At 40.8% G+C, this 14,101-nt stretch overlaps 1 protein-coding gene and 1 non-coding gene across 3 annotated transcripts; both read left to right on the top strand.

Moving 5' to 3' along the window:
- The first annotated feature begins 82 nt into the window (after positions 1–82).
- RBMX (RNA binding motif protein X-linked) lies at positions 83–11,372 on the top strand. Of its 2 annotated transcripts, none has more exons than XM_029997509.2 (9): positions 83–175; positions 1,645–1,771; positions 1,969–2,075; positions 7,549–7,720; positions 8,829–8,945; positions 9,314–9,428; positions 9,544–9,669; positions 9,746–9,849; positions 10,353–11,372. In XM_029997509.2, exons 2-9 carry the CDS (start codon positions 1,663–1,665, stop codon positions 10,658–10,660), a joined length of 1,158 nt encoding a protein of 385 aa, XP_029853369.1. In that variant the 5' UTR covers positions 83–175; positions 1,645–1,662; the 3' UTR covers positions 10,661–11,372. The 2 variants fall into 2 exon arrangements, with proteins under 2 accessions (XP_029853369.1, XP_029853370.1); XM_029997510.2 differs by having other exon boundaries at positions 9,761–9,849.
- Positions 1,826–1,898, top strand: LOC115333953. The gene has a single exon (XR_003920972.1). It is a non-coding gene; the product is annotated as a small nucleolar RNA SNORD61 (small nucleolar RNA).
- Positions 11,373–14,101: the final 2,729 nt, after the last annotated feature.

Below are 14,101 nucleotides of genomic sequence, written 5' to 3' on the forward strand. Positions count from 1 at the left end.
GGCTCCGCACCGGCCCCCCGGGGACGCCGGCGCCGCGGCGGGCTGCGGCCTCCCCCTGCCGGCCTCGCCGCCGCGTGCATCCGGGGCTCCGGCCGGCTGGTGACGTCAGCGGTATAAAGGCCCGCAGCGCCTTTGTTCGCCCTCATTGCGCAGTTGCGGTTCGGCGCGAGCGGAGGTGAGTGCCGCCGGGCGAAGCTGAGCGGGCCCGGGGGCTCTGGGGAGGGGGAGAGCGGGGCCCTGCGGCGTGGCAGTGGGCCGCGGAAGGCGGCGGCGCGGCGAAAGGCCCGGCCCGTGGGTGAGGGAGCTGTGTTCCGCACGCCCGCCGCTGCGGGCCCGAGGTGAGGCGAGGCGCGGCGGAGCCAGGCCTGCCTCCCTGCCCGCCTGGCCCTGCATAGGTTGGAGGGAACAGTGCGCCTGTGGCGGGGCGGGGGGGGGGGGGGGGTCCCAACCGCGTGAGGCGCGGTGGCCGCCATTTTAGGTGCGGGGGGTTCTGCTCGAGGTCCAGCCGCGTGGTACTCCGCATCCCCGCGGAGGACGAAGGGAGGGCGGCGGCCGCGCCTGGAGGGCCGGGCGGATAGTTCAAAACGGGGCTCGGGTTAGCACCGAGGCGGTCGTTTGGCGCCGGGCGGGAGAAGAGTCCCTGCCAAAGGTGGCCGCCATTTTGTGGAGGTGCCTGGAGACCGCGGAGGGTCTGACGCCCCCCCAACCTCCCCCGCCCCGTTCCCCGGCGCGGCGCGCGCCTTCGCCGCGTAGAGAGGGGGGCGGCCGCGCGCGCGCGCCGCGGCCTCCCGGGCGGCCCGTCCCCCGTCGGTCTCCTGCTTCCGGGGGGGGGCTGCTTTGTCCCGGCTCTCCTTGTGTGCCGGGGAGCTGCGCGGGCCCTCCTTGCACGCTGCTGCGGGCTTTCCCGCCATAGGTAGGGCTGGAGGCAACCGGGTAACGCTTGTCCATAGGCGCCAGGCGTTTTGCCAGGCGCTTCGAGGTTTTGCTTTGTGTAAGGCTTTTTTTTTTTTTTTTTTTTTTTTTTTTTTAACCTTTCCAAATTAAGTCCTCCCGCCTTGCCTTAGCCGTGGCTTTGCTGTGTAGAACTGCAGTGATGGTCTGGTATCCGTTCAGGCTGACGCGTTGTGTAGGCCGGGATTTTGGCGTACTCTTGATGTTCTTTAAATAATTTAAAGATTTAGTTTAATTTGGAATATTGTTTCAAGCTGACTTTAAAATTAATATTTTGGTATTACTTTGACGTGCTAAGTAAATTTCTTGAAATATCTATGGCAGGATTTAGATGCTAGGGTTACCATCGAGGCAGAATGGCAGTAATCCTGAAGGACTCTTCATATTCACCAATACTACTTGATCTTAAGAGACTTCTCATCAGTGCTTTGTTCCACTGCTTTAAAGTTTACTTAATTTATTTGAAATAGACTATATAATGTGAAGAAGTAACTGAAGGCAGTACTACTAGTTGCTTCAGTATAAAAATTTTAATTTTATGTTCTTTATACGTCATATCTCTTAATTGTCATCTTGCTCAAGAAAATTTGCTTGTGCTTTTGAAGAAAGAAGTAATTTATACTCCATGAAGTGGTATGGAAGTCTCTGTTGCAGTCTGATGCTTTCTTAATAACAACCTTACGCTTTTAATAGGTCATTTGCGGAATCAAAATGGTTGAAGCAGATCGTCCTGGGAAACTGTTCATTGGGGGCCTGAACACAGAGACTAATGAAAAAGCCCTTGAGGCTGTATTCGGCAAATATGGACGCATTGTGGAAGGTAAAAAGAAAACCCTGTGATTTAAAGTACTGAAAAATAAAAAGCAACAACATAGCTGTGATGACTTTTTTGGCATTGATCATCTGAAATGATGGTGCTTTCATGTCCTCTAAGAAGTTCTGAGCTTAAAAGGTTAAATAAAGGTTAAGTGTTAGTACCTAATTACATGAAAGGGTAATGTGACTTTATTTCTGCAGTCCTTTTGATGAAAGACCGTGAAACCAACAAGTCCAGAGGATTTGCGTTTGTCACGTTTGAGAGTCCAGCAGATGCAAAAGATGCTGCCAGAGATATGAATGGAAAGGTAGGAATTAAGACCAATTATATGTTGCTGTTGCTACTGACCAGCAGTATTGATCTTTACAGTAAATTAACTAGTAGTAAAAGTTGAAAAGACAGTGGGTTAGAAGATCCTGGAGACAAGTCCTAATTTCAAATTTGGCAAAATGTCTCTGTCTCCATGAAGCTCAAATCACTTTCTCCTGATTATGGATGTGACTGTAGAAAGTGAAGTCTGGCTGTCAGTTATAATCTCCTTTTTTATTTTTTTTAATTGGTGATGGAGGGCTTGTTAGTAGTCAGCTCTCCATTCTTGCATGTCTCCTATAATGTTTTTGTCATACTGGTATACAGTATTTACTGTAAATTACACTTCAGGGAAGTGACTTACCTGAAAACTATTAATGGTTCCCTTAACATGGGTTTAATGTGACTTCCCTACTTTGCTGGAGTGTTGATGCGCTATCTGGTGATCTGTAGATAACCTCCTACATTTGTGAATTGCATCATCAATCTACTTGGCATGTATGAGGAGCGTCTTGCCAGTTAATGTGAAATAGCTTTGCAGTTAGCCAGCAATTGAATTTGCTTGTTTACACCATACAATGCAACAATATGACTTTAACAGGAAATAAAAATTTAATGCATATGTAACATCTTCAAAAAGAAAAACTTAGGAATTTGGAGGAAAAGTTCTGAGATAAATACCAGCAGTTTCTCAAAGGAATGCAGGCTATTGCGATCTGTGTCTGTTCTGGCACGTGTTTGAGAAGCTAGATGCAAGTTTGCAACTTAATGGTCAATATAGCTGCTTATTGTCATAGAGGTGCTGTCTCTTTAGGCAGTGAAAGATGTCTTCTCAGTTAACTTGAATTTCAGACTCTGGTGTTCAATGCATAATCTGAACGGTTGTGTTAAGGTTGTGCTGCGTTGGCCTTTTTTTCTAAGTAGTGTCTCCAAGATGCCATTCACGTAAGGTGAAGAAGCTTCTACTGATTCTGATTAATTAACACTTGGGATTTTGATAGCTGTTTGTCTTCTTAGTGTAAGACATTGAAGTGAAAGAAAAATGTCAGTCATTGAAGTCAGTAAGTAAAGTGTAACATATTTGTACTTTGGGAAAAAGAAAATTAGCTTGCTGCAGTGTTCACAGTGAACACAAACATTAAAACTTCCTTATTTTGTGTTACAGCAGGCTTTCTGCTGTGTGTACATAGTTTCTGGGTGCTTCAGGACAACCTCATGACAATTAGTATTACTTTCTTTGGAGACTTGCTTCCTTGTTTAAAAAGTTCATAGTTTTTGCCAAGGCAGAGAGTGACAAGTCAGATAATGTCCTTTCTCTACCAGCCTAAACATCCTCAAAGGTGCTCCTTTTATTGAATTTTATTTCTCCATGTGTAGTTTGCTACAGTTCTGAAGATTGTTTACTGCAGTTCTTAAATACTGATTTCCTCTGAAGTAGTCATTACGGTGAACCCTCACATAATGTAACTTCAAGCACCAGCAACTAATTAATTGTCAGACTGAAAGGAGTTCAGTCACTAATCCTAAGTGTTTGTGGAGTGCAGCTTTCAAGTGAAAATCCCTCTGAAAATAATCACCAACTGTTCTGAATCTTGAATGTTGTGGCATGTGTTTGGTCACATTGGAAACATTTAGGAGAGTAATGCTTAGTGAAGTAGCTAAATGAGATTGAATGTTTGTGGCTGAGGTAATGTCTACATGTTCTGGAATGCACTATCTGCATCATTGTCAAGAAATGCTAGAAAATACTGCCTTGTGGATCATCATTCTCATGGCTTCTGTCTTCAACACTACAAATCTAAAAGTACCTTCATCTGCTTTGAAATTGGAACATAAAATAGTGTATGAAAAGAACATCCTCGCTTGGGATTTGGCCTAGAGTGACCTTTTTAATGTAAACCTTTAGGTGCTGCTGTGTATAGTTCCAGTTCTGTACTGGTCTAGCTTGGTTTGACCATGGATATGGAAGATGTTCATGAGGTAGTCTCTCATCCTCATCTTCAGAAAGCCTCTGGACAATAAGTACTGCTTGTACCTCAAAAAGACTCTGCATTCTAGATCTGAGGAGGAGCAATGTTTGAGGCATGCTGTGGGAAGAGATTGTTACAACAGGTCAGAACTGGGAGCTTTTCAGTCCGTTTGGAAATGATGGATCGGAGCACTCATGAGAATTTCAGGCACTTAAGAAGAAGCAGCAGAAGCACTGTGCAGACGATAGTTCAAGCAGTCTGTAAGAAGTTGACTTGTAGCCAGGGGAAGAGTTCTGCATCACCAGTGTGTTGCTCATTCTGTCATTCCAAAGGAATTCAAAGTTGCAGCCCATAGAAGAGGCCGATTTAGATTCTGCAAGAGTGAATTTGCATTTGATTTTTTTGCTTTGCAAATGTTCGTGAAAAACATATATCCAATGTTTTACTCTTTTCTGGGTGGGGGGAAGGAAGGGGGTTAATTATATTTCATTCTAAAATGGGACAAGCATAGACTAGTCTAAGCTTGCTTGTTGAAGATTAATTTCAGTCCTGCAGAAAGAGGTCAGGAGATAATGATTTTGGAGTGGGGGTGGAGATTTTTTCACTTAAATTTCTTCTCTACAGAATTGGAACAATGTTAGCGTGTCTGAGCAGCACAGAAGAAATGTTAGAAGTACTTTATCATAGCAAATTACTAGTCGTCTTTAAGAAGGACCTTAATTCATGGTAGTCAAGTCTACATCCTCATGTCATGAAGGGCAGATGCTTATCTGGACACAAGTGTGAATATTCCAAGTCTGTAATGGTCATTCTGTGCAGTAGGCTGTTCTCACGATCTTTTCGTTTTTAAGTCCTGAGGACAAAATGGATAATTAAAGAGAGGATACGACCTTAGAGGAAACATCCAGGACAAGCCAAAGATTTAATTCCAGTGTAGACCTGCCAAGCCAGCTGGACTTTGTTAAGAGGTTGGAAGCAAATACTGTAATCCAAACAACAGTCTAAACTGTACTCAGTGCTACTGAAGGTTGTCTTCCTCTAATCAACAGAAAGTGTTTCCAGTTCTTTTGGTGAAGAAGTGATACAATACATAGAAGTTCAGCCTGATAAGAAATGATCTTCAGTTCTTGAATATATTTGGTGAAAGGAAGCCTGCTTGATGTGCCATCAAGGAACATATAGAAATGGTGGAGTCACTGCAGCATCAACAGTAAAATGATCCATTGGAGAGGAAATGCCTATGTGGCATTAGGTTGCAGTTTCATGCAAATTTCTGTAACGGTTTCTTCGGAATACTTGATTTCTGCCCCACTCCCAAAAATTCCTAAATTTCATTCATCTCTTCTTGGAATGTTGAACAGGTTGCAGGACAGTTCTCTAATTCTGTTTGGTTAAGGTTCCCTGGCTCACCTTGCAAAGCTTTATAGATTGTTCATTCCACATATAGGAGTTTTTATGATTGCCAATCTATTATTATCCTTAAATGACTCATAACTTAAATTACTTTCCTGCTTTTTAGCACCAAGGTGACTCTGCTTCATGGTGCCCATATCATGCTAAAAATGCTACCGTAACACTCTGAATCAAGGTTATAAACACCAACTAAGAGTGTTCGTGTTGGCAGGTGGTGCTTTGGGCTCATTGAAAAAAATTCCTTATTCTGAGATGGCTTGTGTGAGTTTTATCTGTTCAGTGAGATAAGACCTTTCTTCTTTGAGCTAAGAACCTATAAAAAGAAATTGTCCCCTCTGCTTTAAAAATACAACAAACTTTGACAAGTATCTTGTGGTTAACAAAAGAGAAATAATCTTCTTGGACCTAATGAAAGGTCTTTTTGGACCTTAGGCATAGCTTTTTAAGACTGCTTGCATAAAGCAGTTTCAAAAGAAACCTATCTTTTGCCTAGGTAAGATGCGTAAGTGCAAGGCAGAAGGAAATAGGAGGAGAAATGATAAGGAAAACTGTACCTCCTATGTAAAAAAGGGAAGAACTTGGACCTAGCATCCAGGTTTTCAGAACCCATGCTAGCACAGGGGGATGGTGTTTGGTTTCCAAACTTCAAACAAGCTGTCAAGAATCTGCCATGAAATTGAGGACGACAGTGGTCATGATGGCAAAGCTTAAGGCTTCAAGCCCACTGTTAAAATGATGGCAAAATAATATGATACAAACTGAGAAGTTCCAGTGATTAGAGGTACTAATGCTCGCTCCTGGAATGTTTCAGCTTGTCATGCGAAAAGGCTTATTGAGGAACCTTTCATAAGTAAAATACTTCTGTTAAGTCAAAGCCAAGACCAGTATGATTTTGCTAGTATTAATTTTTTTCCTCACAATGGGTCAAATTGGACCTGTGGATATACACATGGATTTTTCGAACAGTAGTTATGACTACATATGGTGGCAGAATACGTGAGCTACTAAAGTGGATGATTTCAGAGAGGGCTGGATTTCAGTGGAGAACAAAAAAGGTTCAGTACCTCAGTAAAAAATACTATCAGCAGTTGGGGGTAAGATGTTACTAGCAATAGAAACCACTTCCTACCTGTATAATTAATTAGTTATCATAGCAGAGTTAAATATTTAACTGCTAAAACCATGTTTGCCAGGATAGATGTGCAGTAACCTAACTTCAGGAGAGCTTGTGATCTTGGCTCTGCTATAATTACCAAATGTGTGGTGTCTGAAAGATTATACAGAAATTTGATTAATCAGGTTGAGTTACTCAATATGTCTTACCACCTGCTCATGTTTGAGGTGTAATAGTTGGCTGCACAGTTCCTGTTATTGCAGGTTTATATTCCACAAAAAGCTTCCACTTTTTTTTTTCCCCTGCCAAAAAAACACACAACAAAACCCCCAAACAAACAAAAAAAAACCCAAAGCACCTCCACTCTGGAAAAGCAAGTAGTAGAGTAAATGGTGTCAGTCACCTTTTTTGAAAACCCAGCTTGAAACAATAGAAAAGAGGGGTGAATTATCATACTCAGTCTGCTTTGTAGATGCTGAAATTACTTCTAAATACTTCAGTGATCACCGTTTTATCAGGACATCAAGAAAATGTACTAAACGGCCTCCCCATTGCCAGAAATCCCAACTGAAGCTAAGATACCTTCAGCTTAATCCTGTAACTACTGGTGCAGTCCTAGTTTGGTACAAAAGTCCGTGGCAATTGAAAGTAAATTGGAGATCATAAATCGTGTTTCATTTACAGAATAAATGACATGGGGCTGCCGTAATCATTGGACGCTTGTGTTTTCACTGAAAGTCCTTTCTGATGCTGCTCTGTATTTTTTTTTTTTCATCAATACCACAAGAATGAAGTACTGTAGAAATAGGCCCAACATGCTGCTGAGTACATGGGCACTAATACTGAAGACTGAAATCAGTTCTAGAGTTGCTCTAACTTTATAAAATGGAAGCCCTATAATAGTGAAGCAAGAGGGGCTTAATTTAAGAAATACAAACATGACTGAGCAGTAAGTAAAGCAGCTTCTTCTTTAGTCATTAGATGGGAAAGCAATTAAAGTGGAACAAGCAACCAAGCCATCCTTTGAAAGTGGTGGTAGGCGTGGGCCGCCACCCCCTCCACGAAGCAGAGGTCCTCCCAGGGGCCTTAGAGGTGGAAGAGGCGGAAGTGGCGCGAGAGGACCACCTTCAAGAGGGAGTCACTTGGGTATGTATTTACCTCTCTCATTATATACTTGGACAACATACAAGACAATCCCATTGGAAGATGACAATAATCCTACTGGAAAAAAAAAGTCAAACAGCCGAATAGTGCACTCCTTGTTCTTTATTAAAATGATGAAATATGATCTCGGCAGTTTAGTCAAATTTTTGGTTAGGCAAGTACACCTTAAGAAAAGGCTTTCAAATATGAAGATTCCCTTCTACAACTAACACTCCACTTGACTTTTGGCTGTGAAAGAAAAGCAAAACTCCTGCCCTGCACGTGAGAAAGGAAGCTTTCTGGTATTCAAGTTGAAAAAGTGATTCTCTTCCACCAGGGAAAGGGAACTGCCTTTCATTCTTACTAGCAAGAGCTCTAAACTTACTAAATTCTAGGACTGATCCTTCCAGATTGTAGTGGGAGTTAGGGAAGCTAAGCCTTGTTTGTTGTTATAAAATAGTAGTGTGTTGAGTTGAAGCTTTCTGAAGTGGAAGGATAGTACATTACTTGATACTGGATATTCTTTAACTTAAGATATAGCTATTTATTCAGAGACTTCAGTATCAAAACAAAACTGTTGCTTAACAGACAAAGCAAGCAGCACCTGAGGTATAACAGTAAAAGCTGTAATGCAGAAAAAAAACCCCTGGAAACAGTGAAAACTCCTGTCTTGAAGAGTCTGTGTAGTAGGTTCTACAGACTCTGTAGGGCCTCTGTTCCCTCTCTATGTAGGATCTTCTCTAGTACATCTTCCCAGGTGGCTCTTGTCTTCTGAGAACACTAACTTGTTGAGCATTAAAGCTGTGACTGATTACAGATAGCAGCTGTCTTTCTCCCTTGTGTCACACCCTGTGGCTTTTGGATAAGTTCTAAAAGACAGTTTTTGACAGGAATTTAGGCTGTGGAAAGTTAACTTGGTGGGCTCTCAATTCTGCCAGTAGCATCTAGTAGTGGCCAAAACACAGGAGAAGGCTTTGAGGTCTTATTTTAGAGGTTTACTGTTGATCACATAGTGGTAATAACAGCACATAGGTTATTGTAGTTCAGGCTTTAGGGGCATACAGGTGAATATCACAGAAATAACAATTTGGTTCATGGCTTATCCTTCTAGGGTCTTCTCGAGGGCCACTTCCCATGAAGAGAGGTCCACCTCCACGAAGTGGAGGCCCTCCACCTAAAAGATCTGCACCTTCAGGACCAGTGCGTAGCAGTAGTATGGGGGGAAGAGGTAAGGGCTTCATGAATTACTCTGTTGCTTAGCTGTAGCACCTTAGTCTTCCTTCAGGAACTGTTGCAAATCATTGATTCTAACTTAAATCTGCTGTGGGATAGTGTATTGTTTTTCTAATTTATCAGTTCTCTTCATAACAAGGTAATTTTGTAGCTGTTTGGAACAATTTGGTGTGATTTGATGAGGGTATTCCTTCTAGTGCAGCTTTAAAACTGTCCAAGCAGAAGCGTGAAGTATTACATATGTAGGCTACAGAGATACTTTTAAATAGCTATAAACAGTCTGGTAATACTTACTTGCCTTGAGGAGTCTTCTGTGTGGCTAAATGCTAATTAAGTTAAAAAATGTGGACTGTTTCTCTTAAGCTCCTGTGTCACGTGGAAGAGACAGTTATGGTGGCCCTCCACGCAGGGAACCAATGCCATCACGAAGAGATGTCTACATGTCTCCAAGGGATGATGGCTATAGCACTAAAGACGGGTAAATCCTTTTTACTAATTTAGTTTGGCTTTGTTGTTGTTGTTCAGACAAGGATTTTGATCCCTGATCTTTTGAGGTGTGACATGGCTAACATATCAATTCTTGTTCTTTGTAGTTATTCAAGCAGAGATTATCCCAGTTCCAGGGATACACGGGACTACGCGCCACCTCCACGAGACTACGCATACCGTGATTATGGTCATTCCAGTTCACGTGACGAATACCCCTCTAGGGGATATAGGTACCTACTGTTGGATTTTTCTCCCTGTCATTTTATTCTTGCTGTGATCTTACTGATCTGTACTAAGTCTTAGTAGTCTTTCCTCCTATAGTGATCGTGATGGATACGGTGGTGGACGTGACCGAGACTACTCAGATCATCCAAGTGGAGGCTCCTACAGAGATTCATATGAGAGTTATGGTAAGAATCCATTTTGAGGATCATGTAGTAATCTGTCCAGGTGTCATAAAATCTGACTTTTACTAGGTTGCTCATGTTTTAGGGGGAAGTGGCACGCTTTTTTTTCCCCTACAGTGAAAGTGCAGTTGTTGGTTATCATTTGATCATCTTGTTAAATAAGCTATAAGCTAAAGAAGCAAAGTCTACAGTTCAGAATTGCAACTATCTCTGGAAAATATGGCTGAGTTTCTTCTCTAAAATAACAAGCTGTTCTGGAATACCCAGTAAAGAACCTGCCTGAATAAACACCGTCTTCATTCCTTCAGAGTCCTTAAATCCACTCACTGCCTGATATGCAATCCCCACTTTAAATACCATTAATGTGGCAGATTATATTAAGAACATCTCAATACATACAAAAGAGTAGCAGTAAACATTTAAATACAGCAATTCTGTAAATTCAGATTGAAATTGTTATATATAACTTATGGTGTTGCCATATTACCTGACCATTGACCCTGCAGGTAACTCACGTAGTGCTCCACCTGCACGAGGGCCCCCGCCATCTTATGGTGGAAGCAGTCGATATGATGATTACGGCAGCACACGAGATGGATATGGAAGCCGAGAAAGTTACTCAAGCAGCAGAAGTGATGTCTACTCAAGTGGCCGTGATCGTGTTGGAAGACAAGACAGGGGTCTTCCCCCATCCATGGAAAGGGGCTATCCACCTCCTCGTGATTCTTACAGTAGTTCAAGCCGCGGAGCACCCAGAGGTGGTGGCCGTGGTGGAAGCAGATCCGATAGAGGTGGAGGCAGAAGCAGATACTAAAAACACTCTTAAACTTTTGGACCAAGACAGATTACTTCTCAAAAAAATGAAAAGTGGAAGTTGTTCTATCTTTACTACCAGAGGACTACTAAAAGGAAAAGTTGTTTTTACCTTTTTTTATTGTTGCCTGTTAAGTTTTCCCCTCCATGACTTTTATGCTTTTGTGAGGAAAAGTTAAACCAATGTTTAATTTCATTTCAAAATTGTTAACATTTCTTTCAAAAAGCAAATGTTAAATGTATAAAACTTGAGCTGTGTACTAGTGTTGTAATTTTCAAAGTAAAGTTTCACTGAAATGCGACACTTCCCATCTGATTTTCCTCATGAATGGAACAAGCAGTTCTTAAGATCTTCCACACAACATCCAACCATCTAACATGGAGGTGGATTGTTCTACATGTTCAGCATCTCATTCTTAAACAAAGTATTGCTTGTGATTTGGAGGGTGGTGGGGATATTCCACACAAAGTTCAGTTGTGCCTAGAATTTGAAGTCACAGTGTTCCCCGTACAGAATGCCTTCAGATCCTTGTGTAAAGAAAAATAGAGGATATCATTCACTTAACCCGAAAAAACAAGTGGATAATACTATTTTCTGCCTTCCTACTGTTTCATGGGGAGTTTGAAAAGATCTCCCCTCCAAATAAATCATGTACATGTAAGTCAGCTACAGAATACTGTAAAAATAAAAAAAAATTTGACCAATTCCATCAGAGAAGCTGCAAAACGATGCTTACTCATACTGTTTCAAATTTTTGCAACTCTGTAGTGTTTCACTTTTAAAGGAACATCTTTGATTCCAAAGGAGAAAATAAGATAAGCAAAGAAGTCTTTCTCTCCAACTTCTCAAAGGCTTATGGCTTCATAAAAACAAGTGAATCTTTCAGCATTCCACAGCTGATTTAAAGCATCAAATGCCTGTGAAACAGCAAAGATGGTAAGCAAAGCAAACTAGTTTTTCAGTCTAAGTCAAAATTGAACCAAGTTATCTTCCTCTAGTACAGTAAGACAAGCTGCACGTCATGGCAATGGAAGTGCTGTCTAGATTAAAAAAAAAAAAAAAAAAAGAAAAGAAATACTCCAATACATTAGAAGTTCTCCAAATTCAACAGTTTCTTCTTGGATAAAAGCATTTATGGCACCAATTTTGAAACTAAAGACCTAATGCAGCTCACTGTAGACAGAATATTGCCAAGTAAGGTTGGGAGGGGGTATTTTGTGCCCAGTATCTTTCAGTGAAGATGCTTAAAGAGGCTGCATATACTATATTTTAACAAAATTAAAGCCTTGTGAAATCAGGAATTGGTTTAGATTGACAAATATCAACTCGGCTATTGGGAGTTTGAAGCAAGCCATTGCAAACTTGACGTTTAGTTGGATGCCTGACTCTGTTTAGTTTGACACTGCGTTAGAGGGATATCTGGTACATGTGGCAGAACCTGTGGCAAGTTGTTATGACTCAGGTAAAGCCATGAAGTTCAAAAGATGCTCTTGAATATAGTAGACATGAAGACTTCCAACTAAAAAAAAAAACAAACCACAAACCCAAAAGCTTTGTACTACTGTTTAGTCCTCAGTAAATTTTGTCGTTCAACTTATGGATTTAACATGGCAGTGCACCATTGAAAAGGAATGAGAATCCATAAGCCATGCAACCTATCACTAAGCCATTCCAGTCCATTCCAAGCCAGTGAATCCTCCACCACTTAAAAGAGAAGTAGTAAAACTTGCAACAGAATAATCCACAAACCCAAACTTGTGACTTTTTTGACATGGGGGGGGAAGCACTATAGGTTGACTTACGCTGTAAAATATACTTTTTTCAATTTGTTGTATCTTTCTTTTGACTGCAGGTTGATACCATCTAGAAGATACCACTGAAGTAATGCTGGTTCATCTGTGTTGATGGGAGAGATGAGTGGTGCCTGTACCAATACATAAGGTAAGTGTTATACTAGTGTAATAGCTGGAAGGAGGATTTTTGGTGCTTCTGTGTTTATAGATTTAGATGGATGTTATTCATGGCTAAATAATATTTTCAACTTCCTATTTGAATTTTGGAGGAAGAGGTTTAAGTAGGCTTTTTAATCCTACCAAGTTAGGAATGACAGTGAGAGACTTCTCATCTGCAGAAATTGGTCCAATTTGGGTATGGCTGAACATAAAATATGATTACAAATGCACTTTAAATCATGCTGCAGAGAGTATTTAGTCTAGGAATCTTTGTATGACCAGACCATAAAAATCTGAATTGGATTAATAGATGTCAGTACAGACATTTAATCTGTCTTGCTAAATGCAGAACATGCAATTTAATGATTATACTGAGTATAATCTTTGATTAGGAATTAATCTCTGCAGGGGTCTTTGGATTAAATTGCAGACTTCCAGGTATCTCCAGAATGGTTTAAAACTTTGTAGGTCAGCTGTGTTTCATGACTTTGAAGCCTACCCTATTAAAATTATTTTTCAAGTAGATGTAGGAGCAGCTGTCTTCAGACTTTATGTGGAAGAGTGACCATCTCTTCTGTTCCTCTGATAACTCACCAGGAAAAAAAGAAAGTGATAGTGGCTGTCATACAGCTTTTCGGAAAACTTTTCTACTAAATAATTGTTACGTAAAAAAAAAAAGGAAATAAACTTCTAACGTGTGCAAAATCTGTTAAAAAATAGTGTAGAGTGAAGGATACAAACAAATGTCTTTTCCAAGGGAGGTATTTATGTAAGAAGCCTGTGTGCTTTTTATGTCTTTTTTTAATTAGTTTTCAAGGTACTCTGTAAATGTAAGAACATATTTTGCTGTTAGTTTCAAATACTGCTTTTGAGAACCAACTTTGAAATGGTGAAAAGAAAAAGCTGTAGTTGGTACAGTGTTGTTCATCTGACACGGGGTTACTGATTTCAGGGAATTTCCATCTTGTGTGACAGACAGGTTCTGTTGCGTACTGTGATGTTTGTAGTCTCAGTTGGCTTACAATTTATTCTTCTTGGAGTCTCAGCAATGGCAACTATATAGCTGTGCAGTGCCTTTGTCAGAATATGCCAGTAATGTTTTGTAAATAGTCCTGATAAATTGCTGCTGTTACCTTGATAAAGAAGAAAAAAACAGACTTTTATTTCAGGGTACTGGATTGTATTTCAGATCAAATACAGAAGCATCATGAGTGTTTTCCGTTCTGAGTCAAAGGAAGCATATAGTTAAACGAAATAAAAGCTACCTGACCAACTTTTTTTATTTCTCTGTCACTTGATAAAATTTCAACCAACAAAAAGTGTTATTTTGCTTATCTTTGCATTCCTTTTAAGCATGGCTTGAAATATTTAAATCACAAATCCTCCTGGAAAGGACACCATTTGAACTATAGGTATCTCTTTAAAGATTAAAAAACCTAACCTTTTTCATTAAAAAATCACTTTTCATTCAAAAATCGCTAATGTCAGT

This window comes from Aquila chrysaetos, chromosome 21, assembly GCF_900496995.4.
Source record: "Aquila chrysaetos chrysaetos chromosome 21, bAquChr1.4, whole genome shotgun sequence".
In the NCBI taxonomy this organism is placed as follows: Eukaryota; Metazoa; Chordata; class Aves; order Accipitriformes; family Accipitridae; genus Aquila; species Aquila chrysaetos.